We start from the raw sequence: 13,709 nt of genomic DNA, 5'->3' as shown, positions 1-13,709 counted from the left end.
CATAGCCAGGAGTGGCGTCCGTGGCAGAGAGGCGGCGCCTACCGGTGGACTTGGCCTTGGGGCCGGCCTGCATGGCGCTGTCCTCGTGGTCGATGGGCTGGCTGGACAGCGAGAAGATCCAGATCTCGGCCACCTTGACCGCGGCCTCCTTGACGTTGCTGCAGAGGCTCAGCACCTGCCCGCCCTCCGCCGGCTGCTGCAGCACCTGCGGGGCACAGCTCTGGAGACCCTGCTGGCCCAAGCCAGGGGCACACGCGGGGGTCCTCTGGGCCTTCCTCTCGGCAGTGACTGGAGGGGCCGTGGTCAGCCAGGCAAGCATGAGGGGCAGGGGCCGCACGGGGCAGGAGGACAAGAGGACACGGGGCTAGTGGCCGGGCCGCGAGACAGCCTGCCATCACGCGGGGCGGTCAGTGCCAGGCCCAGCCCCCGAGCACCGAAGGCCGTTGAGGAGGAGCGGCGTGGCAGCGGGCAGTGTGAAGCCCCAGGGGCCAGCCCAGACAGGGCCCGAGCCTCAGGACTCAACGCCAGGGGCCAGGCCCCGGGGGGCCAGGGAGGACGAGCCCCCATGCGACCTGGAGCTCTGGTGCCACAGAGTGGACACCCCCTGGGTTTGGCCCAACAGGACGGGGAAGCCCTGGGGCCGCTCTGATCACGAGAGAATCAAGCAGACCTCTTTCTGGGCAGCAGAGCCCCCCAGCCCCCACCTGGCACCGGCCTGTGCCCCCCACTAGGATCCCAGGTGCCCAAGCAGGTCACTGGACGGGCCTCGTCATGACAAGCCACGAACAAATGCCTCCGCGTTTTAGAAGCTGTGTCTGGGGTCATTTGATCAAATCCAGCCTGATGCTGGAGTTTTAGGGACCAGGTTCTTTTTTAATTTGGGGGACTCAGCTGGGGCGGTCAGCTCTTCCGTCAAGGAAGAAAATGAGGCTTTTGAGAAGAGCGGTGCCTCCTATGACCGCCACTGAAGAAGCCACGTTAACAAAGGGGGCTGGCAGCGCCCCTGGCCCACCACACCCCGGGCAGCCTCCTTCCCGCTGGGCAGGAGGCTCAGGGGGGCAGTGCGGGCGGGCTGCCTGCAGGGACGCGCGCCCAGCCGCCCCGCCCACCAGGAGGCCCAGGAGGCTGCCTGCCGCCGCCCTCACCTCAGCCATGTTGACGGAGCCGGCCGCCAGCGTCTTGTAGCCCAGGATGGTCCGGTGCTTGTATCTTTTTCTCCGCTGCAGCATGACCTGGAGCTTGTTGCCTTCTCTCTTCAGGAAGTGGGGGTACTGCGGGGGAGGGGCCACAGTGACACAGACCCTCGCCCCTCAACACCCATGGGGCCCGCGCCTGAGCCCGGGCGCTCCCGGCCCGCTGCTCATCACAGGCCGCGGCCACAGGAACGGCCACTGGTGGCAGACGTGCGCCGCGTGCTCAGGCCCTCAGGAGGGGCCGCCCGTCTCGGGTAACTGCTCAGCGGGGCACCTGCCTGGCGGTCCAGGGCGCCGTGCCCACCCAGCACCCCGGGCCCAGGCGGCCACACCCGCTCCCGGGACCCCGGCGCTTGTGCACACTGGCGCGCTCGTGTGCACAGAGCAGCTGTGCACGTTTCCTCTAGGGTCACAACTAATAGCCTACTGTAAAAGCTGGGGGGCCACAGGCTGTGCTCTGCCGGGGCGGAGGTGGAGGTGAGACGCCTGTGTCCACGCCCAAGGAGCCACAGGCTTGAAAACAGCGAACCGCACGCTTTGGAAATTACACTCAATAGACCTGATTCCTGGGGCATTCCCCGGCGGTCGGGACTCTGGCTCTCACTGCTGAGGGCCTATGTTCAGTCCCTGGTTGGGGAGCTGAGATCCCAGAAGCCACTTGATGTGGCCAAATAAATAAATAAAATAATAATGATAGAACCTGATTTTCCTCACCACCACCACCGCAAAGAAAAGTCAACACAAAGCCCAGAAGCCGCCATGGGGCTGGGGCAGGGAGGCGGCCTGGGGGCGGAGGAGGCTGGCAGGGGTCTTGCAGACAGTCTGGGGGCAGAGGCTGGCAAGGGTCTCGCAGGCGGTCTGGGGGCGGGCGGTGGGGGGCCTGGCAGGGCTCTCGCAGGTGGTCTGGGGGCAGTCTTGAGGGGGAGGCTGGCAGGGGTCTCGCAGACGGTCTGGGGGGTGGGCGGTGGGGGGGCTGGCAGGGCTCTCGCAGACTGGCCGCAGCACAGCCCCTTCTTACTCGCTCACAGCGACAGGGGTTTCTGGGGTTTGGAGGCACTGATGCTAAAAGGCAGGTGTGCTCAGCCAGAACTGCAAGGGCTGAAGAAACAACTCGGGTCTTAATTACGCACAGAGAAGTGGGGGGAGGAGGAGCCTGGGGGATTCTGGCCTGCCCAGCACCCGCCCCCCTGGGAGACCACTGTTTCACACAGGGTCGGGGTCCCTGTCTCAAGCCCACCAGCAGCGCAGCCCGGAACACCCGAGGGCCCTGAACCTACAGCGCGGGAGGTCCGGGGCCCGGCCCCCTCTCCGGCTCCTTTTGTCTGAAACGTCGAGCTGCTTTCTGCCCCTCCCCAACCCGCATCTCTTCTAAACACGGATGAGATGACCGAACCTGAGCACCCTCTCTTCGTCGTGGGAATGCGAGGAAAGACTCGACCTAACACCCCAAGCACACTTCTAACCCTGGAGAGCCCGCCCCGAGGGAGAGGGGCCCTTGGCGCCGGCGCAGGCCGAGGGCGGGGCCCACCTGCAGAGAGAAGGTCAGCGCCAGGTCCGTCTCCACTTGTCCGCTAGGGGGCAGCACGATCTCGTGGGACCGCAGGATCCGCTTGGAGCCCTGGCAGAGAGCAAGGCAGCGGGACTCAGCAGAGGGCCCGTTGCAGCGGAAGGGCAACGGCTCATTTCAAAGTGTCAGCGGAAGAGCTGCCGCTGGGGAGGGGGCGGGAGGCCTGCGCATGTGACTCCCAAAGGCACTACCGGGGGTTCATCCGGAGCCTTAAAACAGCCCGCATCCTCTGACCTGCTGCGAACTGGGGTGCTGGAGAAGACTCCGGAGAGTCCCTTGGGCGTCAAGGAGATCAAACCAGTCAATCTTAGAGGAAATCAACCCTGAACATTCCCTGGAAGGACTGATGCTGAAGATGAAGCTCCAACACTCTGGCCACCGGATGCGAAGAACTGACTCATCAGAAAAGACCCTGATGCTGGGGAAAGACTGAAGGCGGGAGGAGAAGTGGACGTCAGAGGATGAGATGGTTGGATGGCATCACTGACTCGATGGATGTGAGTTTGAGCAAGCTCTGGGAGAGAGTGAGGGACAGGGAAGCCTGGCGTGCTGCAGTCCATCAGGTCACAAAGACTTGGACACGACTGAGCAACTGGACAGCCTCCTCTAGAGGTTTGTCCCAGCGCTTGAGGAGACGAGACTGAGATGGGTCACGGCCAAGTTCCCTGCACTCCCGGGATGAAGTGAAGGTGGGTGAGCAGATGGGCGAGAGGCCACGTGTTCCTGGGAAGGCAGGACCCTGACGGTGTCCTCCCCTCACCCCCGCAGCAGAATGGGTGAGGCGGTCAGTGACTGAGGCCCAGCAGCCTGGCCGCAAGACGGGGAGGGCAGCACCAGCCCGAACCAGACCCGGGGAACAAAGAGACGGAGATGAAGAGACCCAGGGATAGCACACTAAAGGGCCTGCGGGCCGGCAGGAAAAGTGAGTGGGAGCCGCTCAGTCGCGCCCTGCTCTGGGCGAGCCCACGGACTCCACAGTCCACGGCATTCTCCAGGCCGGAACACTGCCGTGGGTAGCCTTTCCTTTCTCCAGGGGATCTTCCCTGATGCATCAGGGTCTTTTCTGATGAGTCAGTTCTTCGCATCAGGTGGCCAGAGTGTTGGAGCTTCATCTTCAGCATCAGTCCTTCCAGTCAATGTTCAGGGTTGATTTCCTCTAAGATTGACTGGTTTGATCTCCTTGACGCCCAGGGATCGAACCCAGGTCTCCTGCATTGCAGGCGGATTTCTTTGCCGGCTGAGCCACCAGGGAGGCCCAACAGGAAAAGCTACGCACTAAATGGCCGTGATACGTGCACAGATGATCCGCAGAAAACACCCCGTCCCGACCCCTTGGCCCAGAAAAAGTTCCAAATGGATTAAAGATGTTAACCATAGCATCATCTTAAAAACAGCCGTCCCAACGCAGACAGCCTTAGGAACTTGCTTCAGAGTGCAGGAAGTGGACACGGGGGGACCAGCTCAGCGCCGCATCCGGGCAGCACCTCGAGGAGACAGGCTCACAGGGCGGGCGGGCAAGCAGAGGCCACCCCCCGGCTGACGGCAGCTCCCCAGCGTGCGACCAGGACGACGGGCCCAGAGACGGGTGAGGGTGGGAGCAGGTGCCGGCCCCAGAGAAGACGCTGACGGAGCCGCAGGGGGAGGGCACCGCGCCGGGCCCGCAGGGAGGACACCGCCCTCTGGACGCACACGGGGTCTGGAGCCCCCACACACCCAGAGGGCGGACACCCCGTGGCCTGGTGCTCTCCACCCCCGGCCTCACCCCTGTGCCCATCACAGCCATGCCCCCAAGCTCCCTGCACCCCTGAGCCCGTCTGAGCCAGGCCCTCAACTGACAGGCCTGTGCCAGGTGAAGGGGGGGTCCCAGCAAGGACGCGGGCAGGGGCAGCAGCAACCACAGCGGTCAGCCGGGGGCGGGCAGCTCGTCTGCTCTGAGGGCCTGGGGGCGGCGGAGGAGCTGGGAGCGGGCTGAAAGGCAGGCGACCCAGCGGGACGGGAGGCCCAAGGACAAGCGGCAGAGGAGGCCACGTGGGGGGCAGGCTGGCAACGTGGTGCCGGGGTGAGCGGGCAGGACGGGCAGGGAGGCTGCAAGGGGGCCTGGGCCCGTCAGGGGCCGAGTGCTCCATAGGGACGGGGTCCAGGTGGGACCACGAGGAGGGCAGCTGGGGGGACAGGGCCCCGGCAGGGGCTCGGCTGTGTCAGAGGTCAATGGTGCGGGTATCGGGGGCCAGGGAGGGTCCACCCCCTTGCTCTGACCCAGAGAGGTTCCCAGGCCAGAGGGCCCTGAGCAGAGTGGGCCACCCGCGGGCCAGCAGGGCCAGTTCCTGAGTGGGCAGCGCCCCCTGAGCTGGGAGTGCCGCCGCCCCTCGGGCCAGGAGCCTCTCCTCAGACGCCAGGCTCTCCTCCCCAAGCCCTGGACTCCACGCTGACCTCAAGTCCAGAGGGTGGCCTGGCCCTGAGCCCCCGAGGTGCTCCCAGCGGTCCTGTCGGGAGGCCCTGCGGACCCTCAGGGTCAGAGCGCTCAGGCCGGCTGCAAACGCGGGCGCCAGCAGCCCGGGGCGGGGCAGGGGGGTGAGGCCAGACTCCGCCCTGAGAGGCTGACCCTCCGGGGTCCTCAGAGGACAGGCTGCACCGGGGACGTGCCCCCTTCAAGGAGCTGCCCATGGGCACCCATGAGCCGCGCTGGGGCGGGACAGGCCGCAGTGGTGGGCCCAGCACAGCCCCCGCCGCAGGGTGTGCAAAGGGCCGAGAGCCACCCTGAGAGTGGGCGCGGGACCCAGCCCCCCCGGGGGCCAGGGGGCCCATGCAGCTAACAGGACCCCTCCTCCAGCGCGGCCGGGCGCAGGGGGCGCTGAGGACTAGGGTCTCGGGCCCTCGAGACACGACACTTGCTCAAAGGCGGAAGGGGAGCCTCTGAGGCCCGAGGAAAACAGAGAATCAGGGCCTGGGAGTGTGGTGAGGCCAGCCGTGGGGAGGGCTGGGGGGACTCAGGGGGAGGGGCTCAGGGGAGGGAGCAGGGGTCTGGCCCGGCCTCCGAAGCTTCGGTCAGTGCACGCGCTCTCCTCCCATCCTGGGACCCGTGCGGCCTGTCCTTCACCGTGCGGGGGGACGGGGGTCTGCATGGCGGGGCCCCATCTGGTCCCCGGGCAGCAAGCACATCCACAGGGCCCCGGGGCGGCGCCAGAGGGAACCCTCACCTGCATCTTGACGGCAATCACCACGGAGATGAGCTCCTTCTCCAGCTCCTTGAAGACCACCAGCTTCTTCAAGGTCAGGCTGCACAACCTGTGAGGGCACAGACAGGCTCAGCGGCGGCCGTGTGCTCGGACGCCCCCACGCCCCACCCTGCGGAGCCCAGGCCTCTGCTGGACCGAGGCTCTCTGACCCCAGCGCCCTGCTCACTCCTGGAGACGGGCCTCGCGTCGCCCAGGCCCAGCCAGGTTGCAGAAGCTGTTGGAAGCCCCCCGTGCAGAGGGTCCATGGACGGGCAGGGCAGAGAGCCGGCAAAGACGGACTGGGGAGCCCCCAGGGTCCACCTGGGCCCCACCCACTCCTCTGTAGGGTCCCATCCGCCCCATCTGTCTGCACGGAGATGCATCCACCCTCCACCCGGTCCACAGGCACCAGGAGACAGACACAAGGCCTCCCCCACGCAGCAAATGCTCCAGCTGGGGGCTCCAGCGTGGAGACACAGTGCGCCCCGACAGTCCCCGACTCTCTGCAGTGAGGCGGGGACCCCAGCAGGACCCCTCCCATGGCAGGGCCCCCTTTGCAGCCCCCAGCCCAGCCCCTCCACCCACGGGGGCTGCTCTGACTCTGCGGGGCCAGGGAAAAAGCTAGAGAAGGAGACGCACGAAAGGAGTTAGTGTTCGCCAGGACAGACCACATCCTGGGCAACGAAGCAACGCTCCACACACACGTTAAAGAACCAGGATCACACACGCTCATGTTCTCCGACAAGAACGGAGTCAGCTAGGAGTCAGCTATGGGAAGACAACTGGCAAGCGTCAGCACACTGCCGAATCACCAGCAGGACACAGAGGAGGCTGGAAGGACATCAGACGCAGTTTGTGTGGAAAGAAGGTGACAAGGCGTCAAGAACTGTGGGCTGCAGCTACAGTGGTGCTGAGGGGAGCACTCACTGCGTCAAACGCTTATTGCGGAAAAGAAAGACTCTGCAGCGCACAACCTGAGCTTTACCTGAAGACACCAGAAAAAGAGCAGATCAAGCCCAAAGTGAGAAGGCAGGAAACAAGGTCAATAAAAGCAAAACAGCGAAACTGAAAACAAAGACACAACCAGCAGCAGACTTGATTAAAAACTCTAGGAACACAGAAGAAAGTCAAAGTGAACATCGCTCACTCCTGTCCGACTCTGTGACCCCGTGGACTGTAGCCCACCAGGCTCCTCAGTCCATGGGATTCTCCAGTCAAGAGTCCTGGAGTGGGTTGCCATTTCCTTCTCCAGGGGATCTTCCGGACCCAGGGATCGAACCCAGGTCTCCCTCATTGCATACAAGGAGAGATAAGAAAGCCTTCCTCCGTGATCAGTGCAAAGAAACAGAGGAAAACAACAGAAAGGGAAAGACTAGAGATCTCGTCAAGAAACTTAGAGACACCAAGGGAACACTTCATGCGAAGATGGGCTCCATAAAGGACAGAAACGGTCTGGACCTCACCAAGCAGAAGATATCAAGAAGAGGTGGCAAGAATACACAGAAGAACTGTACAAAAAAGATCTTCACGACCCAGATAATCACGATGGTGTGATCACTCACCTAGAGCCAGACATCCTGGAATGAGAAGTCAAGTGGGCCTTAGGAAGCATCACTAGAAACAAAGCTAGTGGAGGTGATGGAATTCCAGTTGAGCTGTTTCAAACCCTAAAAGACAATGTTGTGAAAGTGCTGCACTCAATATGCCAGGAAATTTGGAAAACTCAGCAGTGGCCACAAAACTGGAAAAGGTCAGTTTTCATTTCAAACCCAAAGAAAGAAAATGCCAAAGAATGCTCAAATTACCGCACAATTGCACTCATCTCACACACTAGCAAAGTAATGCTCAAAAATCCTCCAAGCCAGGCTTCAACAGTACATGAACCGTGAACTTCCAGATGTTCAAGCTGGTTTTAGAAAAGGCAGAGGAACCAGAGATCAAATTGCTAACATCTGCTGGATCATGGAAAAAGCAAGAGAGTTCCAGAAAAACATCTATTTCTGCTTTGTTGACTATGCCAAAGCCTTTGACTGTGTGGATCACAATAAACTGTGGAACATTCTGAAAGAGATGGGAATACCAGACCACCTGACCTGCCTCCTGAGAAACCTGTATGCAGGTCAGGAAGCAACAGTTAGAACTGGACATGGAACAACAGACTGGTTCCAAATAGGAAAAGGAGTACGTCAAGGCTGTATATTGTCACCCTGCTTATTTAACTTCTATGCAGAGTACATCATGAGAAACCCTGGACTGGAAGAAACACAAGCTGGAATCAAGATTGCCAGGAGAAATATCAATCACCTCAGATACGCAGATGACACCACCCTTATGGCAGAGAATGAAGAGGAGCTAAAAAGCCTCTTGATGAAAGTGAAAGAGGAGAGTGAAAAAGTGGCTTAAAGCTCAACATTCAGAAAACGAAGATCACGGCATCCGGTCCCATCACTTCATGGGAAATAGATGGGGAAACAGTGGAAACAGTGACAGATTTTATTTTGGGGGGCTCCAAAATCACTGCAGATGGTGATTGCAGCCATCAAATTAAAAGACGCTTACTCCTTGGAAGGAAAGCTATGACAAACTAGACAGCATATTAAAAAGCAGAGACATTAGTTTGCCAACAAAGGTCCGTCTAGTCAAAGCTATGGTTTTTTCAATAGTCATTTATGGATGTGAGAGTTGGACTATAAAGAAAGCTGAGCACCAAAGAATTGATGCTTTTGAACTGTGGTGTTGGAGAAGACTCTTGAGAGTCCCTTGGACTGCAGGGAGATCCAACCAGTCCATTCTGAAGGAGATCAGTCCTGGTTGTTCATTGGAGGGACTGATGCTGAAGCTGAAACTCCAAAACTTTGACCACCTGATGTGAAGAACTAACTCATTGGAAAAAACCCTGATGCTGGCAAAGATTGAAGGCGGGAGGAGAAGGGGACAACAGAGGATGAGATGGCTGGATGGCATCACTGACTCGATGGACATGAGTTTGAGCAAGCTCCGGGAATTGGTGATGGACAGGGAGGCCTGGCGTGCTGCAGTCCATGGGGTCAAAAAGAGTTGGACATGACTGAGCTGAATCTATGAACCAGGAATAGATGAGAACCCCCTCCACCTGATAAAGAGCACGTCCAAAGGCCACCAGCAAACATCACGCTGGATGGTGAAAGATGGAGTCTTCTCCCCTAAGGTTGGGAGCGAGGCCAAGCGCATCCTCGCAGCACTGCCATTCAGCACAGCACTGAAGGCCAGCCCAGGGCAAAGGACACGAGAGGCAGAGGGGAGGACGGAGCGAAGCTGTTCTTACTGCAGACAATGGGGCCGTTATGCAGAGTGTCCCAAGGAATGTGAGAGAGTGTGGAAACCAGCTCCAAGAGCTACTGAGCTTAGCAAGACGGAAGGCAGCCGCAGTTCTATATATGAGCAACGAGCAACTAAAGTCAATGTGCAAAAAACCTTGCAATTACAAAAAAAAAGAGAAATACCTAAATCTAATAGAACAAGCGCTGGGTCTGCATGTTGGGGACTCCCGACCGCTGTCACAACCTCTGCCAGGCTTATGGACATAATTCTCCCCAAACTAGCTCTAAGATTTGCATCCAGGTGCAATTCCAATGAAATCCCAGTGAGACCGTTCTACAATCATTAGTTAAGTGACTTTTAAATGTATATAGAAAGTTGAAGAACTAAAACAATCGAAATAATTTAGAAAAAGGAAAGCAGAAACAAACAAATGGGGCCTGATCAAACTTAAAAGCTTTCGCACAGCAAAGGAAACCACTGACAAGACAAAGGACAGCCTCTGGAGTGGCAGAAAACATTTAGAAATGAAGCGACCAAGAAGGGCTTAATTTCCAAAATATATAAGCAGCTCAGACAACTCAATATTGAGAAAACAGCCAATCTGATTAAAAGATGAGCAGAAGACCTGAACAGAGATTTCTCCAAAGAAGACATCCAGATGGACGGCAGCCATGCAAGGAGACTCAGCGGCCCCAACCGTCAGCGAGGCGCGAGTCCAAACCAGGAGGAAGCACCGCCTCGCAGCCGTCAGGACGGCCACCGGCAGGACGGCCACCAGCAGGACGGCCACCGGCAGGACGTCTGCAGACCAGAAACGCTGAGGAGGGCGTGGAGAAAGGGAGCCTGCCTGCACTGGTGGTGGGAACGAAAGGTGGTGAAGTCACCAAGGAAAATGGAACAGAGGTTCCCCAAGAACCAAAAACAGAGCTGTCATGTGAGCCACGAGACCCACTCCCGGGCACGTACTGGTTAGGGACAAGGCTACTAACTTGAAATGATACATGTTTCCCGATTTTCAGCAGCATTCTTGGCAACTGCCAAGGCATGAAAGCAATGAATGGATAAAGGCGACCTGGTGGGTGGGTGTGTGTGTGGGGGGGGGGGGGTGTGTGTGTATATTTACAACATGGGGGGAAATAAGTCAGACAGAGAAAGACAAAATACTCCGTATATCACGCATGTGAAATCTAAAAAATAACACAAATGAATGCACGCAGCAGAACAGAAACAGACTCAGCTAGAACAGGCCGGTGGCTACCGGGGGGGAGGCGGCAGGGGGAGGGTGAGACCGGGGAGGGGATGGAGAGGCGCAGAGCAGGCAAGCTGCAAGGATGGCCGTACAGCGGGGAGCGGCGCCAGAGTCTCACAGCAACGTTACACGGAGTTTAATCTGTGACGCTAGCGAATCGCTATGCTAAAGCTAAGACGATAATGTAAGTCAACTGCACTTCCACAGGAAATACAGTAACTTTGAAAAAGGAAGACAGGTAGTCAGGCACGTCTCACCCCGACACGGAGACCTGCTCTAAACCGACGGCCATCAAGACAGCGTGCTGCTGGCCAAGGGCAGGTGTGTGGAGCGACAGAGAGAGTCCGGTAAACAGGACGGCGTCAGCACGCAAACCTCTGCTCTGTGAAAAAGCCTCTCACGGGGACAAGACGACAAGCTGAGTCGCAGAAGATACTTGCAAATCACATTTTCGACAAAGGGTTTTATCTGGAATATGTAAAGAATTCTCGAATCTCAATAATGCGAAAAGAGTCCAGTGAAAACGGGCAAAAGGTTTTAACAGACTCTTCACCGCAACAGACATGCGGCTGATAAACAAGCGCAGAAGAGGCTCCTGCTGATGCTCAGTCGCTGAGTGCGTCTGACTCTTCTGCAACCCCGTGGAGCACAGCCCTCCAGCCTCCTGCCTGTGGAACCCTCCAGGCAGGAGTACTTGGCTTGTGAAGAGCGGAGTGGGCTGCCCTTCCTTCTCCAGCGGACCTTCCCGACCCAGGGGCTGAACTCCCGTCTCCCGCGTGGCGAGTGGATTCTTTACCCCTGCGCCACCCGGGGAGCCCCTATTAGTTACCAGGGAAATGCAAATTAAAGCCAGAGCGAGACACCACACACCCATCACGGCAAGGAAACAAGGTCCAAAGGCCCGCTGCTGGCGAGTCGGTGGAGGGGCGGGGCCGGGACCCTGCAGGCGGAGGGCCCGGAGGCATCGACCCCCAGGACCCCCAACCCCCTGCTGGGAATCCACCCGCGGGTTCGGACATGAACATGCACACCAGCTGAGCTCACCATCACCCCGAACTGGAAACCGAGACATCCCTCAAAGCCACTGGGCCAGCCACACCGGGGAGTGCCCCCGGGGAACCGGAGACCAGGCGCCGCCAAGGGCACTCGCGTGCAGGGGAACGCACGCACATGCACGCGCACGCACGCGCGGTGCGGGAGGGAAGCCGGAGGCGCCGGAGCGCAGAAGTCCCGCCCTGCATCTGCCCACGTGCGTGCCTCCCACGGGAGGCAGGCGGAGGGTACAGGGCAAAGAGGGGAGTAGGGGCGCCCCGAGGTTCGGTTTGGTTGCTCTAAGATGCCTGAGACGGTGACAGGAGTCAGATTTAGGCAGAAGAGGCAGCGGCTGAATTATACTGCAGCTGTGCTCTTTAAAGTACGTTTTCAAGAGCTAGAAAAACCCAGAAGACCTAAAGGATATAGCGTCCAGTTGCAAACCAAGCACCTAATTCGGATCCTGCCTTCAATAAATTAATCATTAAAAAATACTTCCTAGCCCTTTTCCCATGGATGGAGGAGCCTGGTAGGCTGTAGTCCACGGGGTCGCGAAGAGTCAGGCACGACTGAGCGACTTCACTTTCTTATCACTTTCGCGCATTGGAGAAGGAAATGGCAACCCACTCCAGTGTTCTTGCCTGGAGAATCCCAGGGACTGGGGAGCCTGGTGGGCGGCTGTCTACGGGGTCACAGAGTCGGACACGACTGAAGCAACTTAGCAGCAGCAGCAGCAGCAGCCCTTATCTGGGGTGGGGGTCTCAGGGTCTCAACCTCTTCCTTTCAGGGCTTCGTAACTCCTGTTTCTAGAAGCCGGCATCCCGCATGCCGTGTGTAGCTGGGGAGGTGGTGAGTCCCGTGTTCAGAGACCGCCGACTGGAGGTGACCCTCCAGAAAGCAGAGCCGGGCGCCCACGAGGCCGTCTCCCCCTCACAGAAACGGCTCACGGGGCTCAAGCACCATGGCCTGCAGGGAGCCCCTCTCAACCCGGGACGGACTCACTTCCTGTGAGGCTCCCAGGCGCCTGTGGCACCTGCGGCCATTCGGGATTGTGTGTGTGTGCACGCGCGTTTGTGTGTACACACACGTGTGTTCCAAGGCACGTTCAAGCTGATGGGATCCGTGCAAACAACGTTAAGAGTCAAAAGGATGACCTGCACCGAGACAGAGCCAGACCAGCAGGACAAACGCCGCTTGTTCTTTATCCGAGGCTGGCTCTGAGACAGGCCTGAGGGCTGGATTACAGGCAGCCCAGGACCAGGTTTACTGCATAAGGCTCGGCCCTCAAGGAAGTCACGAACAAACACACCGAGAAATCCCCGCAAACAGTGACTCATCGCGACCCAGGGCCATCATTCCGTAAAGCACTCAGCACTGTAAACAGTATGTTCACTAAGGACCCTAAAGGGAGCCCAGCAGTCCCCAAGCTTTTTGGCACCAGGCACTGGTTTCCTGGAAGACCGTTTCTTTTTTTTTTCCACGGACTGGGGTGGGGGTGGTTTCAGGCTGATTCAAGCTCATTGTATTTATCACACACTCTATATTACATCAGCTCCGTCTCGCATCACTGGGCATGAGATCCCGGAGGTTGGGAACTCCTGCTACAAGACATGAAAACCTGGTGCTTCCACGTGCAGGGGGCCTTGCTCACAGCCAGAGCTCCCTCTGCTCTGCCAGTGTGTGCACAGCCAAGCTCCACACTTGACCCAGGGAAGCAAGGTTCTGGTCTGTCTTCTAAATCAGAGAAAAGCCACAGGGTGACACCACAAAACCCACCCCGACAAAGACGAGCCAGTGCTCTCCACGGGAGCTGCAGACCTCCTTAGAGAAGCGCTGACAAGGCGCCCATCGCGGAGCCCAGTGTGCTCTCCCCACCCACCCACCACCCGGAGGAAGGGTGTCCTTCCAGGAGGCTGCCCCCGCCTCCCGCCCCCCGTCAGCTGGGCGCGGGCCTCCTGGCCAGAGGCCTCGGTCCTGCCTCGGGCGGGTGGGCTGGGCCCCAGAGCCACAGGGCCATCTTTCCGGGTGGCAGGCCCCTTGCTGTCTCCCGCTAGGTGCAACGGCAGGACCCAGGCAACCACACGCCAAGGACGCAGAGGGGCAGCCAGCCCTGGACCAGCCGTCAGCCCGGCGCGGATGGCTCTGCCCTCCGA

At 59.2% G+C, this 13,709-nt stretch overlaps 1 protein-coding gene across 5 annotated transcripts in view; it reads right to left on the bottom strand.

Annotated features, from left to right (window-relative positions):
• PACS2 (phosphofurin acidic cluster sorting protein 2) overlaps positions 1–13,709 on the bottom strand; it is a 60,880-nt gene that overhangs the window by 23,100 nt on the left and 24,071 nt on the right. For all 5 annotated transcript variants that reach the window (XR_011146316.1, XM_068991583.1, XM_068991581.1 and 2 more), the window contains exons 2-5: positions 5,958–6,045; positions 2,722–2,811; positions 1,146–1,271; positions 43–205 (exon numbers count right to left, since the gene is read on the bottom strand). Coding sequence is in view for 4 of the 5 variants with exons in the window: in XM_068991583.1 (XP_068847684.1) it covers positions 43–205; positions 1,146–1,271; positions 2,722–2,811; positions 5,958–6,045 (467 nt within the window). In the remaining variant the exon portion in view is untranslated. The remainder of the gene's footprint in view (positions 1–42; positions 206–1,145; positions 1,272–2,721; positions 2,812–5,957; positions 6,046–13,709) is intronic.

This window comes from Capricornis sumatraensis, chromosome 19 (assembly GCF_032405125.1).
Source record: "Capricornis sumatraensis isolate serow.1 chromosome 19, serow.2, whole genome shotgun sequence".
Lineage (NCBI taxonomy): Eukaryota > Metazoa > Chordata > Mammalia > Artiodactyla > Bovidae > Capricornis > Capricornis sumatraensis.
This window is presented reverse-complemented; position numbering and strand designations above follow the sequence as displayed.